General features: G+C 36.0%; 1 protein-coding gene across 1 annotated transcript; it reads right to left on the bottom strand.

Moving 5' to 3' along the window:
* Nucleotides 1–7,016: 7,016 nt before the first annotated feature.
* Nucleotides 7,017–12,802, bottom strand: LOC149823134 (putative envelope ADP,ATP carrier protein, chloroplastic). Its single transcript, XM_090019955.1, has 10 exons — nt 12,302–12,802; nt 12,108–12,164; nt 10,465–10,527; nt 10,314–10,370; nt 9,572–9,655; nt 9,421–9,489; nt 9,176–9,288; nt 8,914–9,083; nt 7,458–7,536; nt 7,017–7,370 (listed from the first exon to the last, which is right to left on the bottom strand). The coding sequence occupies exons 1-10, from the start codon at nt 12,671–12,673 to the stop codon at nt 7,256–7,258; spliced, it is 1,179 nt and encodes a 392-aa protein (XP_089876081.1). The 5' UTR covers nt 12,674–12,802; the 3' UTR covers nt 7,017–7,255.
* Between the last annotated feature and the right edge of the window lie 2,523 nt (nt 12,803–15,325).

Here is a 15,325-nt window from a genome sequence, read left to right as displayed (position 1 = left end):
TAATTCATATTAATTGTTTAGAAGTTGATACCAATTTTTTAGATACCTTATCAATGTTTATTAAAAACTCATATCGATGTTTTTTGGGAGTCATATCAACATTTAGTTCGAATAAAAAATATATTTTAAACTTTTTAAGCATTCATGTATCCATATCAATACTTCATACCCATACTAATGTCATTACCCATTTCTGGCAACCATGACTGTTACAGCCAAACTTGTTAATTATTTCTTAGAAAACTTTATCTTCTAATTAGAAAATGTGCTTTGAATTTATTTGTTATCTTGCCAAAGAGTATTTTATAAAAAGTTGCTTAGCATTTGGATTATTATACATAATCCCATGCTTTTACATTTTACATTCCAAGAACATGCTTGGTCTTTGTTTAGTAAAATAAAGTGACTGAAATGCTTTCATTGTTTATTTGTTTAACAAAAACCCATAGGATGAGTTGTTTTATTAGATAGTTTTCAATTTAAGGACCGGTAAATATTTGTTAACATGTGGATCTTGTCAAGTCATTCTTGCACAAGGAGGTGAAGCAAAGGAATAAACGAGCTGATAAGAATTCCGGCTCGGCCAGGAAAGTGCGGCAACAACGGAAAGGAAGGAGTGATACTGATTGCCATCAACCCCGAGAAATAGAAGTAAGAAAAAAAAAAAGGTCCTGCTGACCTTTATAGTGAAGTAAGAAAAAATCAAATCAATGTCCATTGGCGTATAATGCGGGAGAAAACTAATGCTAAAATTGAACAATGAAAGAATTGATACTTTCACCATTCAATTGTTTGAGTTTTTACTTGTTGATGTTGGATTAAAAATCCACTCAAAACTAAAAGAGGGTCAAATCCATGCTCTTGTTAAATTGTTAAGATAAAAAACAAAACATAACTTTAATGTGAAAGTGATACCTGAATTCATAGCGCTCTAGTTGATCGTTGACGGGTATGATCTTCTAGAACTTGTATATCTCACCATTTTTCTTTCTCTAAACCTAATGAGAGAGGGACTGAATTCTCTGTCTGACTTATGGGGAGCCTGCAAAGAGGATCATGATATAAGGTTTGGAAACCATAACCTAATGTGTTTAAGAGTCCGTCTTCAATTCAGCCCATTACAAATTTGTAGACAGGGAAGATCTCTCTACATAGTGTATCATACTGTATGAGATACCACAGGGCTCATCCTGATTGGATTACATGAATCGGGCCTGAATCTAAGACAACCTTATAATGTGTGGTTCGACATATATAGGCCTACACAATTTTCTAACAATCTCTCACTTGGGCCACATATGTAACCTTATAATCACACATTGTAACCTTATGAGCTCAAAAATATTGTCTTATCAAGTGATATCTTTACCAATCCAGTCAATTGATCATATCAACATAGAACCAAAGTGATCTTCGTTACAAATAACGTAATTGGACTCATCAATGATCACATCTATTGACACAACCAAATGACATGGATAAGTATAGATGTGAAGCATGAAAATTACATGCAATGTGATCAAATATGTCTATTTTCAACTGGTCCTACTGAAAATTTTAGTGAGATCACAACATAATGAGTATAGAATGAAACTAAAACTTTAACTTTATACCAAAGTGGCAAAAGATAACTTTATTATATCATAGAATATCCAAATACAAACTCCCACTAAACTAATATATCATAAAATGATAAAACACCCATGTGTGCAGTATGCTCGTGAAATACCTTGGGTGGCAAACCTTTAGTAAGCGGATGCATAATCATAGAGTTTCTGACAATATGTTATATCGATATCTGATAATTATGCACTCTTTCTTTAACAATAAGGAACTTAATGTCAATATGCTTTGACGTCAATGAGTTTCTATTGTTATTGGAATACAACACTACTGAATTATTGTCACAAAATAACTTTAGCAATCTTTCAATATTATTCAAAATCTGCAACCCTATGATAAAATTGCATAGTCATATCGTATGGTTGGATGCCTCATAACAAGCCATGAATTCTGTTGCCATGGTGGAAGAAGCAATGAGTGTCTGCTTGTCACTCCTCCAGAAAATAGCGCCCCCGACCAACAGAAAAACATAGCTTGACGTGGATCTGCAACTGTCTTGGCATCTCGCAAAGTCAGAATCAGAATACCCAATGATCTCCAACTAATCTGACTTCCTGTATGTGAGCATGTAACCTTTTGTTTTTTGCAAATACCGCAAAACCCGTTTGCGTGCTTTCCAATGATCCATACCTGGGTTACTAAGATATCTGCCTAACATCCCAACAATATACGCTAAATTCTGACGCGTACATACTTGAGCATACATTAGACTCTCACAACAGATGCATAGAAAATATGTTTCATGGCCTTCAATTTAAACTAGTGTTTGGGGAATTGAGCGAGACTAAACTTGTCTCCTTTAGCAACGGGAGTATCTCCTGATTTGCAATCCGTCATGCCATATCTTTCTAGAATCCTTTCGATATAGCTCTTTTATGATAATCAAAGAATACCCCAACAACGGTTTCGATATATCTGGATCCCTAATACAAAAGTGGCGTCTTCAAGATCTTTTATTTTAAATTTCTTTGTCAGAAATCTCTTAGTTTTGTGCAGTATGCCTATATTATTACTGGCAAACAATATGTCATTCACATACAAAACAAGGCAAATATATTTACTCTCACTGAACTTATAGTATATGCATTCATCAACCACATTCATCTCAAAACCAAACGAGAGGACAACTTGATAAAATTTATTATACCATCGATGGGAAGCTTGCTTAATTCCATAAATGGATTTTTTTTAGTTTGCAAACCATTTTCTTGGCATCGCATGAGACAAAATATTCTAGTTGGACCATGTATATTGTCGCATCGATGTTCTCATTAAGGAATGTAGTCTTAACATCCATCTGATGCAGCTCTAAGTCATAATGAGGTATAAGTGGCATCATTATCCTAAAAGAGTCTTTCGTAGAAACTGAGAAGAAAGTCTATGTGTAGTCAATGTCTTCTCTTTGAGTAAACTCTTTTGCAATAAGATGAGCCTTATATTTTTTCATATTACCCTTTGAATCTATTTTCTTTTTAAATATTTATTTATAATCAATGGGTTTCACACCTTCAGGTAATGGGACAATATCCCGTACGTCATTGTTCTTCATGGATTTAATCTCCTCATGCATTGCTTCAATCCACTTTTGAAAGTTAGAACTTTGTGTGGCTTGATGGAGGTTTATTTGATCATCTTCCATTAGGCCAGTATCACTCTCATGTTCTTATAGAAAGACAATATAATCATCTGAAATTGTCGTTCTTCTCTCTCTAGTGAATTTCCTTAATGGCATTGGTTCTTGAGGTGTTTCTCGAGGTTGTTGAGTTTGAACTTCAAGAGTAAAATCTTGATTTTGGATAGGAAGATCTAAAGCATTACTTTGGTCCGAATTTATGGGAACAATGTCTGGAATGGAAATCTGATCATTGTCTTCCACAACTGTAAGAAGAGAAAAAGACTCTTCTTCAAAAGCAATATCTTTTACTTTATCACTCTCCCCAAACTCAGCACCCTCAAAGAAACAAGTGTTTTCCATTTCGAAAAATGACTTATTCACAGGGTCATAAAACTTATAGCCCTAGGACCTTTCAGAATACCCAACAAAATAACAGCTAACCGTTCTGGAATTCAGTTTTTTTTCATATGGCCTATAGGGCCTAGTCTCAGCTGGACATCCCCAAATATGAAAATATTTTATACTAGGCTTTTGGCCTATCCATAATTCATATGGGGTATTGGTTACTGCTTTAGAGGGCATCATGTTCAAAACATAGGCTGCAGTTTTTAATGCTTCTCCCTAGAGAGACTCTGGTAAGGTAAAATGAGAAATTATACTCTTTACCATATCCTTAAGAGTCATGTTTCATCTTTCAGCAACACCATTCATGCTAGGAGTGCTTGACATGGTATACTGAAAGACGATCCCACGTTCCTCTAAGAATTTAGCAAAAGACCCTGGATGTTGTTCACCTGATCCATCATACCTGCTATAATACTCACCACCACGGTCAGATCTGACGACCTTAATAAGATTTATGGCAAATAATTTTGACCAATGTGTTTATATTTGAAAAAGTGTGAGCAAATTCTTTTTTTGACTAAAAATGACAATGAAATGATTGTCAAAACTAAGTCATAGTTAAATTCACAGTTTGAGATGAAAGACATAAGAGAGACATCATATGTTCTTGGAATTAAAATCACTCGAGATATAAAAACTAAATTTTTGAGCTTAAGTCAAGAAAGATATATCAATTATATAGTCAATAAGTTTTAAATGAGTGATTGCAAGCCACTAAGAACCCCTGTAGTAAAAGGGGTAAAATTAAGTAAAAATCATTGTCCAAGTAAATGATAAGAAATATTGAATGTCCTTTATGCATAAGTTGTTGGAAGCTTGATGTATGTTATGTTATGTATAAGGCTTGATATCAGCTTTGTTGTTAGTCTCGTTAGACGCTACTTGAGTAATCCTGGTTGGCCTCACTAGCAAACAGTGAAGAGAATATTTAGATGGTTAAAAGAGAGTATTATAGAAATCTAAGTAAGAGCTGCGATAATGAAAATTTAGAGAAGTATATGGTAGCAAAGAAGGAAGCTAAAAAAGTAGTTCGAAACGTGATGTATAAGGTATATAAGGAGGTTTATGACAAGTTGGATACCAAAGAGGGCGAGAAGGATATTTATAGGCTTGCAAAGATGAGAGATAGGAAATTGAGGGATCTGGGTATGGTTAGATATATCAAAGATGAAACGCAAAATGTTTTAATCAAAGATGAGGAGATTAAGGAGAGATGAAAAGATTATTTTGATAAGCTATTTAATAAAAGTCATGCTCAGGATCTTGGAGACTTCGTCATTCCTTTTCATGAGATGAATCATGACTTCATGTGCAAGATTCAAAAGAAAGAAATTGCAGAGGCTTTGAAGAAAATAAAATCAAGAAGGGCAATTGGCCCAGATGGTATACCTATCGAGGCTTGGAAATGCTTGGGAGAAAAAGGTTTAGAATGGTTGACAAATCTTTTTAACAAGATTTGGTGGATAAATAAGATGCCTAATGAGTGAAGGAAGAGTACTTTGGTGCCTCTATATAAGAATAAGGGTAATATATAAGATTGCATAAACTATCGTGATATAAAACTCATGAGTCATACTATGAAACTTTGGGAGAGGGTGATTGAGTCTAGGTTGAGGAAAGTTGTCATGATATCGGAGAATCAATTTGGTTTTATGCCTGGAAGATCAACTATGGAAGCTATACATCTTCTTAGACAACTTATTGAGAAATATATAAAGAGAAACAAAGATTTGCATATGGTTTTTATTTATTTGGAGAAGGAATATGATAGAGTACCTAGGGACGTTCTCTAGTGAACAATGATAAAGAAAGGTGTTTCTCTCAAGTACATTAGTATAATTAAAGATATGTATGAAAGAGCAGTAACCAATGTCCGCACTTGTGGAGGGGTGACAACCAATTTTCCTATAACGGTTGGGTTACATCAAGGATCTGCTTTAAGCCATTTCCTATTTGCTATAGTGATGGATGAGCTTACGAGATCAATTCAAGAAAATATGTCGTGGTGTATGTTGTTTGCTGATGATATTGTTTTGATTGATGAGTCTAGAGTTGGGGTTAATGCTAAGTTAGAATTATAAAGACAGACATTAGAAGCAAGAGGTTTTAAGTTAAGTAAGAGTAAGACAATATATGGAATGTCAGTTTAGTAAGCAACGTAGTGATGAGAGTGTAGTGAAGCTTGGTGAGCAAGAAATATCGATGGATGATTGTTTCAAATATTTGAGATCTATCATTCAAAAGTATAGAGAAATTGAGAAGATGTAAATCATAGGATAAAGGTTGGGTGGATCAAATGAAAAAGTGCAACTGGAGTATTGTGCGATCGTAGAATGTCATTGCGGTTGAAGGAAAAGTTTTATAAGATGACTATTAGGACCGCTTTACTATATGGTATGAAATGTTGAGCGGCCAAAAGACATTATATTCAAAAAGAGATGTGTATACTTAGATGGATGTGTGAAAATACAATAAAAGATAAGATTCGCAATAAACCCTTGGTGGGGAATGAAAAGCTCCAAAAGTTTGGTGTGCATATGAATTAGATCAAAAGGTTTAGTGACTTTTTGAAAAATTCCCATTAATATACTTTCCAAGCACGCTCAAAGAACGGTGGGCAACCGTTGAGCCCAAGGTGAAGTTATCGTTATGCATTTCTGATATATACAGGTACAAAAAATGCGTTAAATGCGTTTGATACATATTTACGATCTTAAAAATGCAGTTCCAAGAAACAAGGCGGGGGAAGTGCGCTTTTTTTTTCCTGCAGTCGATGGTAATCTTGGAAAGGCAGGTAACATGGGTTTTGGGTACCCTAATTCCTAAAGCAATGATGTAGATTCTCACGAATCCTTGGACGAATATATTAGCCCAAAGCCTAGACCTATTTTAATGATCTTGTTGCATGCCAGAATGTGTTGTCGAGGCTGCCAACTACATGCAGTGTTTTGGCTACATCATTGCTCCCACAAGTTAGAGAGCATTAGAACACTGGGGGAAAACCCCCAACACACCTCAGATTCAAGGCTCCCAAAACAGAGCAGAATCAGTTTTTTTCCCGGGGAATCTTCTAGGCCACTTCTTGCCCCTTTTCAAGCATGCATGTGTGAGTTGCACACACGTGTGCACATGCCATGTCTGGGATAGTACGCCCTCTCTTTAAATGCGGCTTGCCGTCAACTGAATATTTGATGCTATGCTTGGCCCGGCAGCCCTGGAAATGAAATCTAAACCAAAGCCAAAGCCGATTAATCAGAAACTTTCCGCTGGTTTAGCATCTGGTATCCAAGCAGTGTAAAAATTATATGTAACTACGGCGAGACTGCCTCGGATCATGCCATACCATATCAAGCAAATTAACTGCAGTAACTGATACAAAAGCCACACTCCAAGAACTCGGCCGTGCAGAAAACTGTATCTCACCCAATCAGGTGATTCCCAACTAAAGTTAGGCAAGAGAGACAAAACTTCAATCTTACTGCAACAAAATTGCAGACCCACTTGGGATTTTGCAGATAATCATACAAAATTAATTATAAAGAATAATGGAGAACTTGATGAACAAAACCAACTACTAGCACTACCAAAAACAAGCTAGAGCAAATCACCAAGTCACTCACGATTAATCCCAGCTAATTTTTGTCGGTGTTCTTCCATCAATCTCTGAAATTCCTTTTGACTTGCTGCAATGAGACCTTTCACTGTGTCAAATGTAGTCAGGCGGATGCTGCAAGAAAATAATGGAGCATGTAAGGACTCATCACCCTAGTAAAGTTTTTACTTACAAAATGAACAATATGTAAGGAAAAAAGACCTGCTGTTTGGTAGAGTTTTCAAAGCATTGGGCACAAAACCCCTATACAAGCCAACAATCCCGTCACGTGCCACAATACCTACTTGTCAATCAGGATATCAAGATTTCATTCATCAGAAAATTGCAAATAAGATCACTATATCACGTGTCATAGCAACCTAAGGAAGACAGGCCAGCAACTTAATGCATCTAAAGAAACACAATTATGTGGATCCCCACACATTTAAGGGATGAAGGAACTGAAGCGTTTTGCATGAAGTTCATATGTGATTAAACAGATACATTACATATAAAAAACAATACATGCAGAAGTTGGAAACCTTTTTGGAGATCAAAATCTTTAAAAGTAATTTATTTTGTTGATGCAAGCAGAATTGGATGAAAAAGAGAGTGCTACTGCAACTCATTTTCCACTTGTTAAACAAGATTGCATGCATGCCTAAAACAGGATGACACTTAACAATGATAAAGAATTAATTTTCTCGCTTTACCCAAAAAAAACGAAAGAACAAAAGGAAACTTAACAGTATAAAACAAGTCAATGAGCTAGACTAAATTCCTAGACACTACTCTATAAGTTAGCAAGTTCTTATATCATACTTTAGAAATAACTTTTTTTTTTCAGAAGTTTAGTTAAATTAAGATTTTTCATTTTTTGGTCAAGTGGAGCTACTTATTGTTTCTTAATGGAATAGTATTTTGCTGTCTTGCTTTAGGTAGCTCCATTTATGGATAGCATTTCTTCATTTATTTTGAGTAGGCTTCTTCTATGCAACAAATATTGGAAATTTTGCCTATCTTACAAATACTGCAATATTAGCATGATAAAACACTTATGTTTTTACACTTTACACTGTTTAATGTTCTGCATTTCCTAATACCTTCTCAAGATTTTCCACAAAAAAAAATATTTTGATTTAGTTTTGCATAATCAAAAAATGAAAAAACTTAAAATTCTTGGATATTTAGGGTTTAGGGTTGGACTGATTTAGGATTAGATGATATCACTTCTCCAAAACTTGTTAAAATTCTCAAAATTTTATTCCAAGTTCTACATATATAAAAAGTTAAGAATATTGCCCATGAGGGCTTTGCTCCTCGGGTAACAGCCACTTTTGAATGTCACCAAGCTGAAGGGACATCACAAGATCGAAACCCACAGCTGCATGTCCCTTGCTGCAACATTGAAGCTGGGTGTACTGCTTGGTGAGCAATGGGGACCTGAGCATCTTGGCTTGTTGCATAGCCCTATGTATATAATGATTTGCTCTAAATACTTGACAATGAGATTACCTAAAGGTCCAAAAATTCATCAACTACATAAAGAAGGGAATACAATGCCTAAGGTGCAGACAATTGCATAAAAAAGAAAAAGAAAAAGTAGAAATACTTCAAGAATAATAAGTTGTAATCAAGTGACTCTTCCTCCCAAACAACTAAAATAAAATTACATTACCTGGAAAGGCATCGAGTACAGTTCTGTAGGGTGAGACTCTCATTTGCATTTGCCTTCTCACAGTATCTAAAGGGTAACACATGAAAGTGGCAAGGGTTGCTGAGACCATTGCAGTTGCAAGTGATGATTCAGGTCGTTTTTGGTACTTTTCAGGAAGAGATTTCTTAATCCTAAAAACAAAAGAATCATTTCAATCTTACATAACTTAAATTATAGCTATGAACTTGATCATAATATAAAATCCAGAAAGATGTAATCTCACAAGTCAAAAATACAAAAGTTGACAGCAATATAGGGAGCTATGCTGAGAAGAGAAGGTCCAAGACCACCATATAAGGAAGCTATTCCTTCATTTCTTAACATGTTTAGAGCAACCTGAAATGAATTGTTGCCTAATTTTAAGTTAACGAAGTACCAAATAAAAGTAGAGAAACAAGAAAGAAACAAAAGATTACTAAATTTCACATCAGAAAAACAACTATAGAAATCTAGGTCAACAATTTAAACCTGAGTCATTGTTTTGCAGCCTGGCTCAATCGCCAACCTTAACCTTAGAACATCCAAAGGGTAGGTTACCTGCCAAAAAGTTATCACCTAACATATAAAATTAAACAAGTACAAAAGACTGATTTTTCTCAAGAATCATCTTGCAACTTACAAGAGTAGCTGTCATGCCAGCACATGCTCCTGCAACCAATCTGCCAACAACAGACAGCTCCTCTTCTTGCCCTTTAATAAGTTTCTACAAAAGAAAATGGAACATATTGATGGCCATCACTTTAATAGCAATTGTTAAAAAAACAAAAATGGATTTAAGGTCACCAGTTGACAAGATCTAAGCACGGATTGCATCAAACTGAAGAAGCTGAATCTTAAACTTAGTATAACTCCCATTTGGCATTTTTTTGTTCTGTATTTTCTTAATTAGTGACTACAAAATTTGAATCCAGGATCCGTTGGCCAAGTTGGCATAACTTCCATTTGGCAGAAATGTTGGAACAGTATTCCCTAAATCTATTTTCTTCTTTTCTTTTTTATAACACATAGCAGGACTGAGAAATCTTAAACTAGTTGCCATGCTTCATAACCAATACATAAAACTGCCTTAGAAATCAGTCTAGAAAACTGGAATACGCCACTAACAGATCACAATGATAAAATGAATATAAAGAAGTTGTTCTTCACTAACAAAATGTTGAAAATTAAAAAGCAAAAAACATATTGACAAGTAGTAACAAATGAATGCCCCCACAAAGCAACTAGCATAGACCATCAAATGGCTATTGTAGAAGAGAGATGTTGTGCGCTAAAAGGCAGTTGAAAAATTAAAGATAATAAAAACACCATATCGACAAGTTCTGGATCAAAACAAATCTGTTCCACCAGCCAGACTCTAGTACCTTGTATACTTCATATGAAAACAGCTGCACAGCACTATATGGAATGACTCGTATGACCTGAAAATTGAAGCAAGACAAACAACTAATGTTTTGGGTTAATGAAAAAGGCATTTGTATTCAATGAGGCAGCTAATATGCATGTCCAGCATACCTGAGGAAGATTCCCTTTCCAGTAACCTTTAATACCTTCTTCCTTTCCTATCATTGTTAATGCCTGATATCGTATAACATCAACAGGTGATCTCATACTAGGGAAATTAAACTATGGACTTAAATAAAAACGATAAAATCATAAGAGTTGTTCTCTATTTTTCTTCCAGCAAAACATTGCAGATGCCTAATCATATGCAGTGCAAGAAGATGTCTTTTAGTTTATTTTTCCTGTTTTGTTTGCAAGATGAAAATGCCAGAAGCAAATGAAAGCTCACAAGGAAGATGAAACAGACAATACATATTCATTAAAATGGAGACAAAAGGTTCACTTTTATACTTTTCTTTTCTGTTTCCATCTTTAGATATAATACAATTATCTAAACAGGAGATCAATATTAAAAAGGTCAGAAAGGAGATCCAGCAAAATAGCAATACGTATAACATCTGATGATCATGAAATAATAGGGACTAGAAACAATTTATACTAAACAGAAAAGCAAAGACTAAAAAATAATGAAAAACAAAAAAGATCATGGCATTGATTGGTTCACTATGATTTCAATTATGTAAAACAAGATAGGACCAAGAACCTTTGGAAAACTTTTAGAAACTGATACTTGTTATCTGTCTTTTTTCCATAATATTATTGAAATTAAAAACACTTTAAATAAAGAATTGCAAATGTCAATTTAGTTTAGGACATTTAGCTATTCCATAAATTGTATATGCTTGATGGGAATTCTGAATATCGTTTGAAGCAAGAAGAGACACAAGGTAAAATTCAGCAACAGTTGGATGTTCACATTTATGAAGCAAAAAGTAGCTGAATACTTGACAAAACTTGGTCTGTTCGGCAAAGTCAAATTCAGTAGCTCATCCTCATCGATACAACTCATGCGGATGCATTTCAAGAACAAGATAGTTGGTAATCTAATAAAAAAGTTGAAATACAGTGAAACATATGCAACATAAATGACACGTCTTATAACCAAACCATGTTCATTTGATGGTCTAATAGCGGTCTTAAACTTAAAGGCAAGCAAGCGGCATGAAAAGATAAATACCCAAAAAGCATTGAAAGGGAAAAGAAAAAGGATACCATAAAACAACATCCTAAGTCATGTTTTATGAACCGGTGGCATGAAGTAAGCACAATGGATGGAGCAGCTAAGTTTGAAAAAATCTGTACGCTTAAATGGATCATTTGGCTATGCTTCCACCAAGATCTCCAGAATTATCAGCCAAGTCAGATATGGGGAAAGAAAAAAAGAAAAAAACAAAAGATAAAAAGGGCCCAATACAGCTTGCAAGTCATTAGGTAGAGAGACCAATACTAGTGAAACGTACTTATAGCCATTCAGCAACTTTCTCAAACACATTGGCATTTCTTTGTCTATGCAAATGCATGCTACGCATTCGTGTTTGTTTTATTTCCTTAACGGGGTTTTACAATTCAAAGTGTAATCCATTTCACGTGTCCGTTTCAGAGATGAGTAGTAAGAGATGAAGCTCAAATTTTGTTTACAGCCAACATGGTTAGCCCAACGACGGGAAGACGACACCAAAAACTGAGAGAAAGAATGTATGTAATGTAATAATATGCACCATCTCTATTCGAAAGCAAAGGCACCAGGAACAGACCTCAAGAAACCCGATGCCCTTCTTTGTACTTCCTTCGACAACCCGCAAACCATGAGTCTGGAAGAACAGGGTACCCACCAAAAAAATGAAAGAGAGAAGACAGAGAAAAAAACAGACAAAAACCAAGTTAGACCATAGATGGGGAGTTAAAGAAGATGAGAAGGCGGGAAGCAGAGAGAGAGAGAGAGAGAGACCTGCATGAGGAGCTTGACTCTATCGAGAGGGGCGGTGACGGTCTTGGCAGCGGCACCGGCGAAGGCGCCGGCCGAGAAGAGGGCGACATCCTTGGGCACGAAAGACAGCAACGCCAATGGGTGCTTCAGGAACTGCTCGGCGCTCGGTAAATCCTTGGAACAACTCGCCCCGCTCTTCTTCCTATCCTTCATCTCCTCCTTGTCGATGAGAAGGGATGCGAAGCGTCCAATTTCCCCATTCTTCAGACCCACCTTGGGCTCGCCCGAAGAAGAGGAGGAGGAGCAGAAGGGCTCGCCGGAGCTCCCTGAATTATCACACCGTAACGGTTGAAACCCGGGGATTTGCCGCCATTGCAGCACGCCTTCTCTCATCGAAGCAGAACCACCGGTTCAGTATGTCCCAGAGAGAGAGAGAGAGAGAGAGAGAGAGAACGTTGGCGTTGTGAAGATGTGGGCCTCCGGATTTTCTAAATCTGCGCGCCCCCGCTCGTTCCGTGCCTCAGCGCATCTGAAGATCTTTGGGTTATTTACAGCAACGTACCCAATTATTCTCATCCATTCAAATTTTACCTAAATAATTTCATAATTCAAATGCATGTTTAATTTTCATTTTCAATTATTCAAAAACACATCCACCAACAATTGAGTTTGTAGCCCAAAAGGAGTTTGGCGTAGTGGGATGGGGGCCTAAGCCGCTACGCTGGCGATTGAGGTTTAAATCTCTTGGGCCGACTCTCTTGGGTTAAGGGGTAAGCCCAGGAAGTTTTAAGCTGCTAGGTCAACGACTATAAATACTACAGGCATATCTTATTATATTTTAATTTTATTTCATTAAAAAAAAACCATTTTAACATTAAAATATTAAAACATATTTTTTATTGATTAAAAAATAAAAAACCATTTCCTTGTGTTCATTTTTTGAAAAAAAATTCAAACATTATTTATCATATGCATATGAAATGTTTGACATGCTCCTCTCTCTCTCTCTCTAAAAAAAAAGTTTCCCATTATTCTTTAAAAAAAAAAATGCTGTGCAATGTCTATTTTTCCCTTTAATTTAAACCATAAAAATCGGTTTGGTCACTACCTAAAACTAAACCCGAGCCCGACTCGGATCAGGTTTCACATTGGAATATCCAATCCGACCCAAATATGTTTTCGAATTCATAATTTCTTATCAAATTCGTCCAAATAAATTCAAGTTGGTTAGATATCCAGCCCAAACCCGAACCATTGACATCAATTCCACCATACCTGGGTTTAGTTAACCATAGTTACTTGATTTACATTTGTTAAATTTTCTCTCTCAGCACCAACTTAGCTCACACGAGCTTAGTGAAGGTTTGCAACATGATCTTGTTAATAGACACCTTTAGGCGGCCATCTTGCACATAACTGAGCTGATAGCGGTACTGTCTACCCTAAGAGATCCATTCATCCAAGCCAAGTTGATGTAGAACACTTGGCTTGGAATTTTCTACAGTTAGGATAAAGCCAAGTATGGGTCAAAGTCTAAATCATAGTCATGGTCCATGTAGGAAAGTTCAATATTCTACAAGGTAGCTAAATTTAAATAGGATTTTAGTTTCTAGGGTTATCTTAAATGTAAATTCAAGATTATCTCTTTTATGAAACCGTTTTTTATTTCATGCTTTCGGCTACATTAGGAGTCGAAGGTGGGATATGTCCTTTTTCTAACAATTGTTACATAGGAAGTTATACTCGTGAACTCTGCCATTAGGGGTTTTTCGATCTTGACTATTGCCTGTCTTAAGCATGGATAAAAGGAGGAGGGTTTGTGTAATATCCGAGAATTTTATGATTATTTTAATATATAAGCTTGAGAGATTTACGTACCCAATATGGATTTTTGCTAATGGACTTCGGATAACTGCGCAATCTATGATTATTGTTACTATTTTGCAATATGGATTTCTTTTAAAGCAATATTTGGGTTTGGATCTGGATAGGGGTCTAGAGAAAACAAGCCACAAGTGAACCAAGTTCAAAATATCCTCTTAAAGCGTACTGCATCTTAAAACATTTTTTGGATCCAGGGAGAAGATATGAACTCACACGTATTTGTATTGGCTTACAAGACTCTGATCCATATTATTTGGATCTTCGAATGAGTCAGGCCAATCCAGTCGGATTCGGGTAAGGTTTAGACCCATATCAAGGTTTAAACCGGAGTTAGGAGGAATTTGAATCTATTTGCAAGACCCAAATAGATTCCACTAAGAAACAGATACTTCAGATCCATTTGAAAACTCAAATGGATCCCAATAAGAGGGGTGAATTTTTGGATCCACTTGAAAACTCAAATGGATCCCACTAAGAAAACAAAATATTGGATCCACTTAGGGACCCAATTGGATCCCGTTGAGTGAATAAAGTGTCTGGATCCATTTGAATTCCCAAACGGATCTCACTAAGCAATATGGGGGTTAGATCCATTTGGAAGATCTAAATGGATCGTACTAAAGAAAACAAAGATATAGACCTGTTTGAATCCCAAACGAGTCCCATCTAATAAAGAATGGATTTTGCTTGGTTTAGGACCCAAATAAACCCATTATTTATATAAATATATATACATATATAATAAAATACGGAATAGGGTTTTGGATTTGATGAGATCTGAATAGGTCTCACTAAATCCAACACAATGACCCAAAACACTTAGATTGGGTTGTGATCCAATCGGACCTACACCCAATCCAAACCCAAAACCTTTTTATTTCAAACCATATGAAAATGCAATCAACCCAATCACCACAGCTACATAATGCAGGCCTCACTCGAAATGCTAACATGTGATTGGCTGAATGTGGCACATAAGGAATATCACTTAGATCCCCTCTGTGAAGCTATTGCACTTGATTTAGCAGGAGAGTTGCAAGTTATTGCATTTCTCATGGCTGTTTGGTTCACGGAATTAACTGGAATCTCACGGAATGGACTTAAAATTTTGGTGTGGCCTAAGGCCTCCATAATGAGAAGGCTTACACCAGGAAGAAAGTC

Source organism: Nuphar pumila, chromosome 10, assembly GCF_984573655.1.
Source record: "Nuphar pumila chromosome 10, dmNupPumi1.hap1.1, whole genome shotgun sequence".
Lineage (NCBI taxonomy): Eukaryota > Viridiplantae > Streptophyta > Magnoliopsida > Nymphaeales > Nymphaeaceae > Nuphar > Nuphar pumila.
Note: the sequence above shows the minus strand (reverse complement) of the source record. Positions and strands in the feature narration are given on the sequence as shown.